Here is a 16,352-nt window from a genome sequence, read left to right as displayed (position 1 = left end):
TTCTGCCACTCATTTTGCACATACTTCACTCTGAGATAAAAGCATTCCTCAAAAACAAATTGTGATGATAGTTCCCGTGCTTCCAAGTTTATGCTGTTTATTGTTATTAGACTTATCTGCAGATAGAATATCATCTTTGCCTGGATTATTCTGCCTACCGCTCCCCAATTTCTTCTTTCATCACTGCTGATTGGCCTACCCAGATAGCAAATCTCTCCAACTTCTCCCATATTTTGATTTCCTTTAATATATATCTCCATCCTTCTGCTCTTGTGCTACAGACTATTGCCTTAGTTTTAGTGTTTACACCTATCTTGCCTCCTTCAAATGAACAGATACTCTCTATAGATCCCCCTTATTTCTAATACTAATTACTATGAGGATAGCCGGATAAAATCCTACATTTAATTATTTCTCCATGAATACACTTCCTACAGTATTTTCATTTATTTTCTTTATTATATGTTGCATGCATATTGTAAAGATACTTAACCCACTCATTTCTTTATTCTTTCCCCTTTATTTTTCTATAGATTATTTTAGATCAGATTTTCAATGGGTTTTTTTATCAGTAATTTGGTCCAGAAGTGCTCTCATTTGTTTGTTTATTGTGAATGAGAGAATTAAATACAGTTCTTCATATCATGAAAAGAATAAGTATCTAAAGGCTATTAACCACAGTTACCAATTTGAAGGCTGATTTGATAGGTGAAGAGAGATCATCTAGTAGTAAGTTCAATACCAAGTAAAATTCACACATCCTTTTGGAAGGTTGTTAGAATTTCTTTCCCTATCTTTTATGGTTTCTCAGGTAGATCTGGTAACCAAAAAATTGCACAGCTTGGATGAAGCTGAGTGTGCCCAGGAATGGAACTAGGGCCCCCCAGGAGTTTAAAGTTCTATCCCTTGGACTACCTCGTCCTGATTAATAGGCTATTAATATTTTTTAATTAAATGTATTCAGTACATGGTGCACCAACATATGAGTACATACCCCTTAGGTTGTTTGGCACAGAATTAATTCTATGATAATAAGTCAAAAATGTAAGTCCAACCTATTTCACTTTCAATGCTTATGTAGTTAGTGGATATACAAGTAGTTGTCCAAAAGCCTTTGGTGAATATTGAGTGGCTTTAAAATACCCATTGTAATCATTATTTTTGATATATTATGCTAATTATTCATAAATCATAAAGATTCAATACAAAATAAAATGCATAATATTCCATAAAATAGGTACATTCTTATGGTAAAGTCTTACATTCTTCAAATGAAAAAATATATATATACAATGTTAATGCATTCCTATAATGAGTCCTCATTCAACGTAAGTAATTATATAATCATCTTCCATTAAATTAAAACATTCATAAAAATTATAAAAAACCTCTGAAATAGTTCTTGTAGGTATTTCATTCATTCATTATTATCATCAAGATTTCCCAAATCTTCCAAGACTTTGGAAGTTCCCAGAAGGCATTCAGAATAGCTGTCCTACTTTAATTAAAGTTTCCAAACATTTACTATCTTCTACATCTGGTTTGGATAGAATTTCAGCAAATAAGTTTTGATCTTTTGAGGACTCTCAGAGATATTTTTTTAAATTATTTATTCCATTTAACTTATTTTGATTTAGAATAGAAAAATAAGGCCAGAGTAGGACTTACTTCAATCAAAATTTAAGCAGACTAAAAAAGTCATTGATCTTTTATTAGTTTTTTCCAGTGTGATTAAATGGAAGCTCTAAGTAAATGTCTTCTCATAGTAAACTGCTTTCTTATGACAGTTGTAAGTTAGCCATGTTTACATGAACACTTCCCAAGTTGTATGCTTACAGTGCTAATGTCTTAATAATAGGTTTTATTTAGTCAGCTATGAATTGGAATATATTAGTGGATACGAGGTACACCAATCAAATGATCAACATAAGAAAATTGAAGCATAATTTTAAATAAAGGACATGGACGAAAATGGATTTGCAAAACTCTCTGGATAAAATTATGATGATATAATCATCAGTTACAGAGCATTGAATTAAAAGAATAAGATAGATTTTCATGAATAAATAACACTAAGGGCATAATATTAAATTGCCATTTTACATAATATAATTTGCTGCTAGATGGAGTTGATAAGGAGCAATCACTTATTGACCACATTCTAACAACACTCTTTCATTATACAAATGATGCTGCTTGTATTTTGCCTTCTTTTCCAACTTTTCCAATTTTTTAAATTTTATATGATAGTATATTTTAAAGATATTTAGTCTGCTTTTGAGAAATTATGTGTTAGTCCCTTCATTTATATTTGAATTACTACATATGCTTGTCATGAATTATGTCATACGCAGTTATTTTTCAGAGAAACAATGAATGATATAGAAAATCCTATAAAGAGCTTATCATGAACATGCACACATGGCTAAATAAGATAATGAAGAATTTTGACACCCAAAAGCTTTTAAGATCTAAAATTATCATTATTTCCTAAATGGAGATTTACTTATTATTTAAAATTTATTTATTTAAAACGTAAATAAAAAAATTTTATCCCAGAAAATATTCAGATGCAGTGAGAGATTATTATCTGCCATTTGATTAGTTAAATACTGATGATGATACCCATTAATTCATTAAAAGTAAAAGTAAGAGTTTATATTTGAAACTAAAAGCCATTCAAGTGCCAATACATGTAACTTCACACAGTTACTTTAGAATTGGCAAATTCAATTCCTGGTCTTTATTTCCAAGAAGTGTCTCTCTCTCTCTCTCTCTCTGCCAAGTAAGATATTGGCACATGCTCCACCATCATCATTATCTTAATTGTAATTAAATATAATCTTTCTCTTAGGAAATTTTTGACCCTGTGCAGAGGAATCTAATTTCTAAATTGAAATAGATACAAGAAAAGATGTAGAATTTATTAAAATTGTTAAAAATGAACAGAAAGTGCCACTATTGAATATACTGGGTCGGGAGATGGAAGAATAATGGTTACATGCACAACTTGATCTATATATCAGATTATTACAAATCATACGAATTTAATACTGATGCAGAGTGAGTAATTCTTGACCCGCATCACATTTGCAGGGAATGATGATGAGGAGATAAAGAAAATTGACTACCAGACTTCAGGAATCCTTTTCTCTTGCTCAATTTGTAACGACAGAAAAATAAAATATAATATAAACTTAAACTTCCCAAAAATAAAATTTTGTCACATGCTTAAAATCACTAATTGCCTTACATATAAGCAGTGATTTACACTAGCTTCCAACAAAAGCTAGCTTGAGTCAGTCCCAAGGCCTCACTAGGTTTTTGAAAGAATCAGCAGCATAACTATAATATTTTCAGCTGATGACTGAGGCATGCATTACTATTATGAATATGAATCATTCTTAAGTACCTGGCTTCCTGATAGTCACAGTTTTGAATTACTTCTAGATTTTAGATAAGCAGAAAAATTAATAGAGTCCACAGTTAAAAAATGAACAGCTTAGCTTTTTAGACAACGCAAGAAGTAAATTATTTTGTATTCTTAAATTATTCAAATGAACATTTTTAAAATTTTAAAATCAAAAACCAATAGTCATCAAAATACTAGATGTTTATCACCTGCATTACAATAGAGATTGATCCAAAAGTTGGTGAAAATAATAAGATAAGTCCCTTTCCCTGTTCTACCTGTGACTACTCAGGAAGATATGGCACACAAAAAACCACACAGCTTGGGTGAAGTTGGAGATATCCTAGGTCATCAGGAATCAAACCTAGGCCCTCCAGTCACAAACTCAATACTATCCATAAGGCATCCATGTTACTCCCAATGGTTAGAGATTTGTCTCATTGAGGTTATTATTGGGTATTACCATAATTATTGGTAATCTACTGGTTATGGCAGGTTCTTGGACACAAATTACCAAACTACCAAACTGTGTAGCGACAATTTCCCTGCCTCTCTAAAAAAAACACAACCAACATCCAACGCTACAATAAGCCCCTCTTCAATTTTAAATGCTTCCATCTTCCCTTCATGCTGCCCAGCATTCCTATTCTATTCCTGCCCCTTCCACCTTTGCCTAACATCTATTTTCCCTCTATCACAGTCTACATCCCATTGCAATCAAAATGCTCTGCATCCATCTATCCTACCTTCTTTGGATTTCTCCCAGCAATTCCTTACTACCATACCTAGCACTTCATTATTTATTTTCCTTTCCATCAATATCACCTTCTCCATTCTTATCCACTCCCACATTTCAAAAGCCTAAAAAATTGTGACTATCATCCTGCTTCAGTTAACATGTTTCCACGCCATGCATAATTACATTCCACACTAAAGTTTTGACGAGCCTTGTCTTAACATCCTTTCAAAAAGTCCTTGTCATCAATTTCATCCTCCCTATGAAAACTTCTTTACCTAATGCAATTCTACATCTTATGTCCCTCCTACTTTGACAATTTAAGTCCAGAACACTTCATAGATAGGTAATCTGTTCCACCTGTTATAGAAAATAAGTTGAACAGCACAGGTGATAATGGAAACCCCTGCCTAACACTGCCCATCCGAACTCTCCATCCCTCACTCTCACCTGAGCAGTCTGTGACATGTAGAGGTTGTGGATTAGCCTCCTATCCATTCAATGCAATATATTCAATAGTTTTTCTCAATTCACTCTAAAAGATGCCTTTTCCAAATCAAACTTATTTTTCTGTAGTCCTCACATACAGCTGCCTTTACCTTTTTTGGAATAGGATCTAAAATTTATCTCATGAAGTCTTCCAGCCTGATTCCAGCCTGATCCTCCCTCATGAATGTTACAATAACTCCTTTAAAACTTTCACTCCCACCTTTTCCCGAACCTCTAAGTAGTTCCACAAGAATGTTGTCCACCCCAACAGTCTTATTTGATTTCAATTCCTCAATGCCAGCCTCAGTGGTGGCGGGATATTGTCCTCGCCTGCAAACTCAGAGGTCGCGGGTTCGATTCCTGCTGGGATAGGTTTTTCTCCACCTAAGGCTTGGATGTTTGTAATTGCCTTAAATGTAATATGTAGGGGTTAGGTGGAAGAAGGGACTATAAAGTTTCAATCTCCCCCAATAAAGCAATTAAATAAATAAAGACATAATACCCTTAATATCTCACCATCCAGGATGCCAGGCCCTAAGCTACCCTCATCTACTTCATATTCATCTTCTATGTCTAAGCATACTGGTCTGATGTCTTCAACAAATAGTTCCTCTATATATTCTTTCCATTTCCCATTCCCTGGTTCAATTAATAATTTTCCTGACGTATCTTTGAATGTATGAATGGACTTTCCCTTCTTATTTCTTGATAGTGTTTTAACCTTCCTCTATGGCACACCAATTTCACCCTTCCTCTGTAGACTTTCTTATCCTAGCACTGCGTTTTCTGCCACTAATTATTAACCACCAATAATTTCACCCTAATTCTTATGCACCTCTTTTTATTATTTAACTCTTTATCTTTCTTTCTACCTATTTATTTACTTTTCCCATTTTCCTTTCTCATCAATATTTCTAATTGTCTCATCACTAAGATTTGGTTTTCTTGACCTTATCCTATCTACAGTTCCTATCATTTTGTTTATGGCCCTTGATATCTTTTAATCCCTTTGATATAGGGAAGGATAGATTGAGCTTCTTACGGCCTCTTTTTAGACTGATTATATGAAATAATATTTCCTTAAGAGGTAAAATGGCCAATGGCCTTGCAGCTTGAGGAAATATTATTTAATATAATCAGTCAATAATTTGTATGTTCCCATTTTTCCTCTTTAGTACCCTGTCCTCACCTATAGTTTTTTCCAAAGTCAGCTGACACTCCTTTCTTGCCGGTCCTGTTAATGCCTCTAAATTCCAATTTCAAAGCCATCTTTCCTGTTTTATCCTTTTGAATCTGATGCCTTATTATTACTAAAATATGGTCTGAGTTCATATCTTCTCCAGGAAACTGGGACTTCATTATCCTGTTCCTAAATCTTTGCCTAAGTATTACATAATCTATCTGATATCTTCCTGAGTCACCTGGCATTTTCCATCCATACCTATGTCTTTTGTGGTGTCTAAACCATGTATTCATTAAGATTAACCCGTCTCCTGCAGAACTATTGCTTTTACCCTGCGGTTATTCCTTGTTTCTAAACAGTAGTCCCCACTTCTCTACCATCTTTTACTTCACCTACTATGGAGTTCCTATCCCCCATCACTATCAAATACTTCCCTCTAGATCACCCGCAATGATGTCTTCTAACTGATCATATACCCTATCAACTTCCTCCTCCCTATAATTGCTTGGTGGCATGCATACCTGAACAATAACCAAATTTGTTGGTTCAGCTTTTACTTCTACTAGTAATATTCTATCTGTTGCTTGCCTTTCATTAACTATGCTTCTTCCTATTTTTTTATTCAACATTATTGCTACCCCTCATTAGCTCTCATCCCCTCCACTTTATATTACTCTATAACTATCACTCCAGTAATCCCCGCTATCCCATCTTCTCACCTCATACAGACATTTGTATTTCCTCTCTTCATTGCTAGCTTAATATTCTCTAATTCCCCTGCCCTCAGAATCATCCTCTATAATTTGATATGTTCCATTCTAATTTCCCATTCCATGTCCCTATTCTAACTAATTTGGTCATCTTCTACAAAGCAATAATAGCAACACAGAAGACATTCGAATTTTTCTGTATAGGAATTACAAAATTTTCATCTCTTTTTGGTCCTGTTATCTCTTTGGTCTTTCATCTCTATTTCCACTTAAAACTATAAAATCAATGAATAAAAGCTCATGATAGTTATTAGATAGGCTATAAGTAAAATCAAAGAGTACCACTTGACTAATTTCCAAAAAAATCATCTGATATGTAATTCATACCATGACTTTGTCTGCTCATGCTCCATGCACTATGTTAACATAATAATTAAAAATAATCATGCCAATAAGAGTCTAATCCAAAATAAAAATTTGCATTTACCATTCTGTGATATTTTTTTAATAAAAAATGATCTCTTCAAGTATGTACAAACATCTGGTTAAATTTATTACCATTTTTATTATAATCAAAATATTCTTACCATTTCCTAACTTTATTCAAACCTGGGCAATGAATTTACAGCATTAGGTACTTTAACATAGGAATCCGGGTTATTATGTAAAAATCCCAGGAGTTCTTAAATTTGATGAAATGTAACGCTTTTGTCCATCCTTGAGTGAATGGTATAACTATTATTTGAGAAAAAATTGGACCAACTTTAACCAACCTACAAATTAGGGAGATATTTAAAATCTCAAAAAAGTTAGAAAAGAAATTTTCAAAATACAAATATTTTAATTTTGTGTTGCTGAATAATTTGATGGTGAGAAGGTGAAGAAATGCTCTCATTGCTTATATTATATTATTCTATTATGTCACTGAATCCATATTAGTTTATACTGCAGTGTTCAAAAGTTTTCATTATGCAATTGATATTTTCAAATTAACATTGATTGTCACATTGAAAGAGTCAACTAAATTTTACTTGTGCATTGAACTAGCATTATATTTAAGCTTCTGGCTCACCTTGAAATAACAGAATTTTGTGGTTGTAGAAAGGAAAGGAAATTATGAAAGGATGAAAATTAATTGTAAAATTACATTATTTCTTTTAGTTGTGAATTAATTCTTCAGTCATTGCTACTATTGTTAATATTCTCATCAAGAAGGTAGAAATATGTCTGAATGATATTATGCCCACAGTAGGAATTAAATATTCATTAATTTTTTTTAATTTTTGTATTATTACTTTAATCTTTAACTCAAGATGGCATATTATTTGCACCCTAATGCTATTATAGATGAATGAATTTTTATAATTTATTGTAAATTTTTAGCATTGATACTCTCCTTTTCTTAGATATCATGTATATTGACAATACGTGATGCTAACCTATTTAATTTGGTCAACTAAATCTTTAGCATACTATTAAACATAAGCAATTGATTCCCATGGAGCATAGAATTGCATCTTAAATGATTTTTGTAGGATTTAACAGTGATATAATGATAGTTAAGATTTTTATTACTACCACTTACTACATAAAATAATAAATGAAATTTTGCATCAACAATTTTAAATTTTTTCTCAATAAAAATGAAGTCACTCATTTCATTTTTAATTTGAAAGCAATAAATTTAAGCACTAGTTTGGTGTAAAAATCTTATTTAGAGTTCTAACAAAAAAAAAGTATTGAGAGATTTAACATCAAGGGAATTTTGCAGCAGCGAAACATTTACATATTAAAGCATTCTCCTTAATTGAAATTAAGAATTAAAAGTGCCCACTGATTAAATTGCATTTTAAAATGATCACATTTCAGGTGAGGAGGAAACAGTCTCATTCATCGATCTCCCACCCAATAATCTGCCCAAGCTGCCGGAGAAGGGGATCCTGAAGAAGCCAGGCCCATATGGGACCGTGGAGGCCAAGGAGAAGTGGTCGGAGGACTCTCAGTCGGACAACCAGGAGGTCATGTCCCAGTCTGACAACAACTTGGAGTCAGATGGGGGTGGGGGAGGGCCCATCACAGAGGTGGAGCGTACCCTTAAGAGCCTCAATGGCTACCATGAGGACATCCTCGAGGCCCTGCGGAATGCTGCCTCGCATCGAAGCGGGGGGCCCTCAGGGAGTGCCATGAGTGTCCTCGGAGAGGAGCTGCGCAAGTCCCTGTGCGACATGGGCGCGGGCGTGGCTGGGGGTGGCAGTGCCGTGATGCCCGGATGCTACTCAGACTATGGGGCCGAGTTCCCTCCACTGCTCAAGTCAAGTGACGAGAGGCTGGGGGGGCGGGGGGGAGGTGGCGCGGACATGGGTGCCGCCGCCGCCCTCGCCGAGGAGGAGGCGGCCGCGCAGGGCGGCGTGATGCCAGGGGGCGGCCCGGCAGGGGTCGGGGTCCCACCCTGCGGCCCCATCCGCATTCGAAACCTTGAAGATCTCATCCGGCAGCTGGAGCACCACTCTCCATCATCAACGGCTGCCGCCAGGCGAATGAGCCCAAGTGGTTCCGAAGACATACGTATGTCTGAAACGGAGGCTGACAGGCACTACAGGCTGGACTCATCTTCTGGATGTCCAGAATCGCAGAGGTTTGTTGCACTAATGCACAGAGGGTCTCAAAAATGCAATTTTGAAATATATAGTACTCCAATTGCTACAACTGTTATATGGGGAGTAATTAGCATGAAATTTCTTCTAATTTTCAAGTACTGTTTATTTAGAATTTCAAAGTAATATGCATTTTCTAAGCATATAAAAAATATTTAAGATGGGTGTTGCCATGATGATAAGTGATAACACGAGTATTCAACATAATCTTTTTTTTCTGTTGATTTGGTCACAAAACAAACACTCCCTAATTGTATGGATTTTGTATATTACCCATCTTATTTCTGGAGAGGCATAAGTCCAGAGGCAAATGTGAGGTGGAATCAAAGGACATTACCAGTAGAGATTCTGATTTAATTCACCCAAAATTCGTGTATCCTAAATTTGTGAATGATGATAATTTGGATTTCAATCCCGATTTCAGTTGAATTTGATCAACGTCTACTGATTGGGTGAATAAAATTTTGAAAATAATAAACATTTCACATGCTTAAAATTAATCCTTTGGGGGAATTAAAGGTACTCATTGATAAAGTAAATTTGAATTTTATCTTGGTAGGTCAGTTGCACCTGTCCATATCAATTGATTGCAAATCATTCTTTACGTTAACTCTATATTTTGACCCACCTAATGAACCCAAAATCAACCCACTCGCCAGTAATTTTTTTTACAAATGGATTTTAATTACCTGTTAATGACATATAACAAAATTTAATGAAGACCACCATTTATTTTAAATAACAATTTTTCATGAATAATTATGAGGTAGTCATTTAAAGGATGTCACATGCATTAAAAGCTTTGCTATTATTGAATGCTGGTAAAATGAAATGCATTCATGCAAAATGCATCAAAATATAATCTTTTAAAGTAATAGAAGCTAAAGCTTGATTTTTTAACCAAACTCGGAATGGATTGTGTTAGGAATTTATCCCATGAAAACCCATACAACAAAAAATCACATATTTACAGGAAAGAAGTTGAACACCCAATAAGACAGTAAATTGTGTTGAGGGTGATGTCAGGGATTTGTGTTGCAGAGTGACGTTGAGTTTACTTTTTCCTGAGGGAGGAGTAGGTTGTCTTAATTTTTGATTTGTGGAGGTCGGAAGGTTTTTATGACTTATTCTTGTATGGTGGGGAGAGGAAGTCATTGATGACTGAATGAGAAATTATGCATTCTTTGAAATGAAAAAGTCAGTAATGCCAGGAAATATCATAAATAGAATCACAGAGTCTCCGTATAGGAATTATAATTACATCTTATGCAGAATTATATTTTTCTCAACTACCCATAACTATGGGTAGCTGAGAAAGAAAGCTCATTACAGTGAAAGTTAATGCATGTATAATTATTTCTGGTGGTTTACATAAGTGCTGCTCACTTCATATTATTAATTTGTATGCATGATGGCAGGACCACACAAATGGAGTCATCAATTGTTCAAAAATGTCCAATATTACTAAAAAATGAGGAGTAACTGGATTTGCTTGTCAGATTAATTTTTTATATATTTTTTTAAATTTTACCTCAGACTTTGATAATGATTAATGTTTTTTATTTCAAATAATTGTCATTAGCTCTCCCTTTAACTTTGATTATCAAGGAATTTTTGTTTAGAATTCAAAATTAATAGAAAATTATAACAATTTATCTTGTAAGCAGAACTTAAATGAACAAAAGATACATACTCAAACATAACTTGGTGAACACATTGTGATATCCATCATTAAAAAACCACTGCGTAAATTTTTACACCATAATTTCAATGATTAAATGAAATTTTCAATAATTTGTGATAAATTTCCATGGACCTATTGGTCATTGAGCATGGCAACTACTAAAGCACAAAAGTCATTCGACTGAATCTCACTTGGGGAAATTTACATGGTACTGAGGTACCAATGCACTTTTTGCTTTATTTTGACTGCATTTCTAAATGAAAAAAGGTCTTTCCATTCAGAAAATATTCAGTGCATTATAATATATTAATACTGGGATTGAAGATGAATTCTTATCAATGATTTAGTACTCCTATTTTTGTCTGTAGGAGAGGAGAGGATGATCCTAGGTTTGTTTACGGTCGTTACCGCCACCCAGCATCTGCCGCACCCCCTCCCCCTGATGGAGGGGGCTCTGGAGGGGGAGGCGGAGGTGGCAGCCTTCGTCGTGGAGCAGGAGGAGGACACCACGTGTCAAACTCAGCATATCATCACCACCACAGACCCCACCACCATCGACGCCACGATGACGCCAATGAGGAGGATGATGAGGATGAGGAGGAGGAGGAAGAGGAGGAGGAGGAGGAGGAGGAAATATACGAGACAGCAGACCATGATCGAGGAGGAGCCCTCAGCCTCGCAACTCCAGATAGCGAGAGGTGAGAGAGTCAGAATCAGTAGTCCATGGTTGCTATTATTGCTCACAAGATGATGAATTTCACCTTTGGCATTATTCAAATGCAGCCCTGATGCTAATTGAGCCATATTCCTCTGTAGAAATAGAGGACTTGCATTTTGTATTTGTCAAAAAGATTGATAGCATCTCTGCATCAGCTTATGAAATATGATCATTGCACATTTTTCACTCTCTTTTGAAATCTCTATAAATTATGCATATACAGTAGAGCATCAATTTTCAGAACTCTTTGCTTTTTGAAAAAAACAAAAATCGTCACATTTCGTTTGGCAGTTGGTAACATTGGTAAAGGAGCGTTCAACAATTCCACATGAAAATGGACGACCCAGATATATCAAGTTCACCTGGTTTGTGCAGAAAGTTATGAAACTCGGCGGTATTTGTAGGTGAGTAGACAATTCATCGTGAATTTTATTTTTTACTCTTATCTCTTTAATGTGTTTCTAAAAATTGATGATTTGTGTCTAATTTAGTTCAGATAATCGACGCTCTACTGTACACCATTTTCATGTGACAGTAAAAAGTACTCACAGAACAGTTTGCCATTGGCACAAAAAAATATGCTTATTTTGAGAGTTATAAAAAGGAACCAAGTTCTTAAGACTTAGGTGTAGAACGAAAGTAGGGAGAAAATTCTATGAAAAATATGATGGTGTGAAAGTAGTAGAGCATGTGCAACTCTGGATTTCAGTGACGAATTCCTCCAAGCCCAACTCTTGGTCCGGTCAGCAAGCGAGGAGGCACTCCCGGTTACAATTAAGAGTCGAGACTACCCGTACGAGCGGGCTGCTGCTGTGGCCTCCTCCCCCCCCACCTCATCCTCATCCTCTTCCTCCGTGAGGCGGCAGCCCCGCCAGCACCACCACCACCACCATCACCACCACCAGATTCGCCGCCCCGACGTTGGAGCTTCTGTTCTCGTGGATACATCTGCGCCCACTGAATCAGAAGCATCGTCGGCAACAACGAACATCGGTAGGCAGCAGCCCCCTTTGCTGGGCGAGTACTTCCCATCCCCACCTTCGGAGGAGTCCCTGCCAGAGTCCTTTGAGGATGGGGTGGGGAATGAGAGTGCGGCACGTGGATCGGGCAGCCTCCCCACCCATCCCTCAGAGCCCTCCCCTGGTCCATCCACGGCTTCTGGATCCACTTCGGTGTCCTCGTTCCCCTCCCGTCGACGGTCGGCCAGTGAGGATTCACGAGACTCCTCCAGGGATGGCGTCGAAGACCCCCTCCTCGTCTGCCCCGCTAGATACCCCGAGTACAAACACTGATCCTGGTGCTCCACGCCCCAATTGAGTGAATCCTCGACTTGCTTGAGTGGCTCCCTCGGCTCCTCCATCTATTCCTCCCGTGAAGAACTCTAGACACAACGAGAGGAAAGACGGAGGGCACTCAAGAGCGGCTGATTGGAACTCATTACCCCCACCCCCTTGTTCCTACTCTGGCATTACCATTTGAAAGAATGAACTGAATTATATGGCATGCCAAAAAGTTACATCCCTCTTAGATATTCAACTGTATTAAGGCATGTATATACTTATAACGAAAGACTTCACATCCATGCAGTTGTCAGAAACCACCCAAAGTTAGTAAATGCATTTAAAAAAAGAAGACTGATACACACACACACATATATATCATATATTGGATATGATAAGATATGTCTGTTGATGGAATAAGTGTGGATGAAAAATTGAAGAATTTCATAACTATAAATTGGTGAATATTCAACAGTAAAATTTACTGACAAGTCATTTTGGACTTTTTGTTGGTAACTTCACCAATGAAAGACCTGTTGATTAAAATGTGAAATGTTGTGAAAACTGCCACAGGTAAATTAGATCAAAATGAAAATTTGAAGAATATGGATGTATTATAAGAGGAATTGAATGTTATTGATGCATGAAGCTCGTTCATTGTATGAAAACTAGTGTATTTTTTTTCAAAGACATGTTGAATACAGAGATAAATATTATAATTACTTGACACAACTTGTGAAGAAGAAATGATTCTGGTATGTATGAGTGTATGATATGCACCTTGTTTTGTTAGGTGCATTTGAAGCTCACGTGCTAGGGTACACATCAAAATGCTATGAAAATTTTAGATGAAGATCATTGTTCCAAGATAGAAAGGTTTTTAGTCATGATAGCATCATATGTGTAACCCCGAGCGTATGTATGTGTGTGTATATAATATAAATATATATACATATATGGTAATTATATATGTGTGTGTGTGTATATCTTTGTTTAAGAGACAGGAAGAGTATGTGTGTGAGCGTGTAAGAATATGTGTATGTATGTGTGTGTGTCACTTATCCTTGAAACCTGCTCACTTAAAACTGCAAGTTATTGTTCAGGGTGCACATTTTTTTGTGTGTTTTTATTCCATTTGCTACTTCACATTGGATTCAATGCTGTCATGCACCTTGTTTCTTATTTTTGACTTAATTTTTATATAATTCAAAGGATGAAGTATAATTTAATGGCTCCAGCATGTATTGCCACTTTTTGACAATAACTTCTAATTCTAATTGCAGGGCTGTCTGAAGGTGGTTTATTTTTAACCTTTGTGAAGTTGAAAATCCTTCCATTTCTAGTTTGAGATATTGTACTGCATGGATTTTCCATTTGAGATTTTAGACACTTTCATTGAAATATGGTTTGTCATAAGCTTACGGCAAGCAACATGATATGTTAACCTTTATTTTGTAACCAAATTTCATTAGCCTTTCTTTCTGTGTCTAATGTGCTTAGGCACTGGAGAGGAATTGAAGTTTTCTTGACTTAATAATCATGAAATCATTGCTTCTTAAGCTCTACTATCTTCAAGTGATAGGTATTCCCTCTGTAGTGACATTAAATGTATTAGATTTAAGGCCTAATGGGAAATATGAGCCAAGAATGACATTGAGCAATCTATACAAACATTAGTGGCTTGTGAAATATTACTTACTTCCCATTCAGACTTTAAAAAATTGTGAAATGTTATAAAATGTGGAATTTTTTGGTGCCATCATGAAACGTTTGATGCTCATTTGTTAGAACTTTGTGGTGAAAGCAAAGAAGACATTAAAGTTTAATATTGTCTGTAGTTATTCCTTTGAAGAGAAGATCTGCAGCAATGCCAGATACGAGTATCACAAAAAAGACATGGAGCTGTTGAACGCCACAAAATGTGTTTCATGATACAGAATGGCTCAAAAAGAAAATGGCCTTGGAAGAATTTAATCATGTACTGGTATCGTTGCAGAAATAAAGTGTAGACTACATTGTTTTGCAACAATTAGCATTAATATCAAAATGTTGTTTTATCAAAAAACAATTTCTTTACCCAAGGATTTGTAGAGCTCAAGGTATAGGATGGTATTATTAGTTACAGAAGAATTACGGATAGAAAACACCCTAGTTTTTTATCTTTATGACAAAAAACTGTACATCTTATGAAGTTTAATGGGCATTTATTGACATTAATTTGCATTTATTAAGCTATTATGTTATCTTTGCTGATCTTAACTTAACAACAGTGTTAAAGGTATATTTGAACTCTGCTAATATATAGGCATTAATACTCATCACTTTTCAAAGCATCACATTGAGCTTTGATTTTCACCTTTTATAACACTCATAATATTCTCAGTTCCCTCACATCACCATGATAAAATCATTGAAGCTTTAATGAAATTCAAACTTAAATTATAATTTGTCATTTCAGAGGGTTGTGAAATATATTAGTTATGCCTTTAAGAATCAGAAAAATTGGTTTTTGCTTATCTATTAGCATCCAATTAAATTTTCAGATCATTATCTCTATTTTAATGTTATCTGATGCCTGCAGGAGTGCCTGGTGCAGGTGACATATTACTTTAAACAAATATATACTTTACTTTGCATATGGCCGTATGTTGGCCATACTAATATATTGAATGTCGACTTTCTCCATTTTATGTTTATCATCATTTATATCATATCATATATCTCACTGCCATAATGAAATTTAATCAATTCTTGCCATCGGTGCTTTATGTTGATGCTTCAAAGCGCACGTTTGTTTTAATTGAAAAATTAAATGTTTTTTTAAGCCAAAGAAAACAGCTCATCAAATCTAGCAAATATAATTTACTTTTAGAAAATAAATATTCTATTGGCAAGCAGGAGTGTCATTTAATTAGTTCTAAGTTCCTATATCATACATATTTATTTTATCATAAATATTTTCTAAGCTTATCATGACTTCCTTTTTAGCAATGACTTTTAATATTTTTATCATTCCAGCTAAGAATCTCATGTATCATACATCATCAACTTATCAGCTCCTGGATTCACTTGATTTTCTAGAAATTATTTTGCTTGTTATAGGATAATGGTTTTGCCTTTTTCTACTCATCATTGTTTTAAGTGCTAAGAATATAGAAGAAAAAGATTTTATAATGCATTAGTTGGATAATTCTAGTGCAACATGAAAATTACATTCAAGCAATTATTCTAAACACAAACAATAAAACACTCTAGTGTGCAAAACAATTTAATTACACCCAAAATGTAGTTTGTTTTTTGTAATAATAACTGGTTAACAGGGAGCCTACCTCTGCATTTAGTTGCATTGCATTGTTATCTTTGAGCATTATTGGAAACAAATTGAAGTTACTTGCCATGACTGGCATGGCAAAAAAATCCTTTATCACTCAAGAATATTATAATCAAATTAAAAAATGATATTTATATGAAATGAACAAACCTGAA

The 16,352-nt window shown here is 35.1% G+C and overlaps 1 protein-coding gene across 1 annotated transcript in view; it reads left to right on the top strand.

The window, feature by feature from the left end:
• Positions 1–15,222, top strand: part of mmd (disintegrin and metalloproteinase domain-containing protein mind-meld) — a 997,749-nt gene extending 982,527 nt beyond the window's left edge. Inside the window, exons 27-29 of the mRNA XM_071590726.1 lie at positions 8,400–9,165; positions 11,237–11,566; positions 12,296–15,222. Coding sequence (XP_071446827.1) covers positions 8,400–9,165; positions 11,237–11,566; positions 12,296–12,878 — 1,679 coding nt within the window. The 3' untranslated portion in view covers positions 12,879–15,222. The remainder of the gene's footprint in view (positions 1–8,399; positions 9,166–11,236; positions 11,567–12,295) is intronic.
• The last annotated feature ends 1,130 nt before the right edge of the window (positions 15,223–16,352 follow it).

The sequence above is a fragment of the Hetaerina americana genome, unplaced genomic scaffold (assembly GCF_022747635.1).
Source record: "Hetaerina americana unplaced genomic scaffold, ioHetAmer1.1.p SCAF_4, whole genome shotgun sequence".
In the NCBI taxonomy this organism is placed as follows: domain Eukaryota; kingdom Metazoa; phylum Arthropoda; class Insecta; order Odonata; family Calopterygidae; genus Hetaerina; species Hetaerina americana.
Note: the sequence above shows the minus strand (reverse complement) of the source record. Positions and strands in the feature narration are given on the sequence as shown.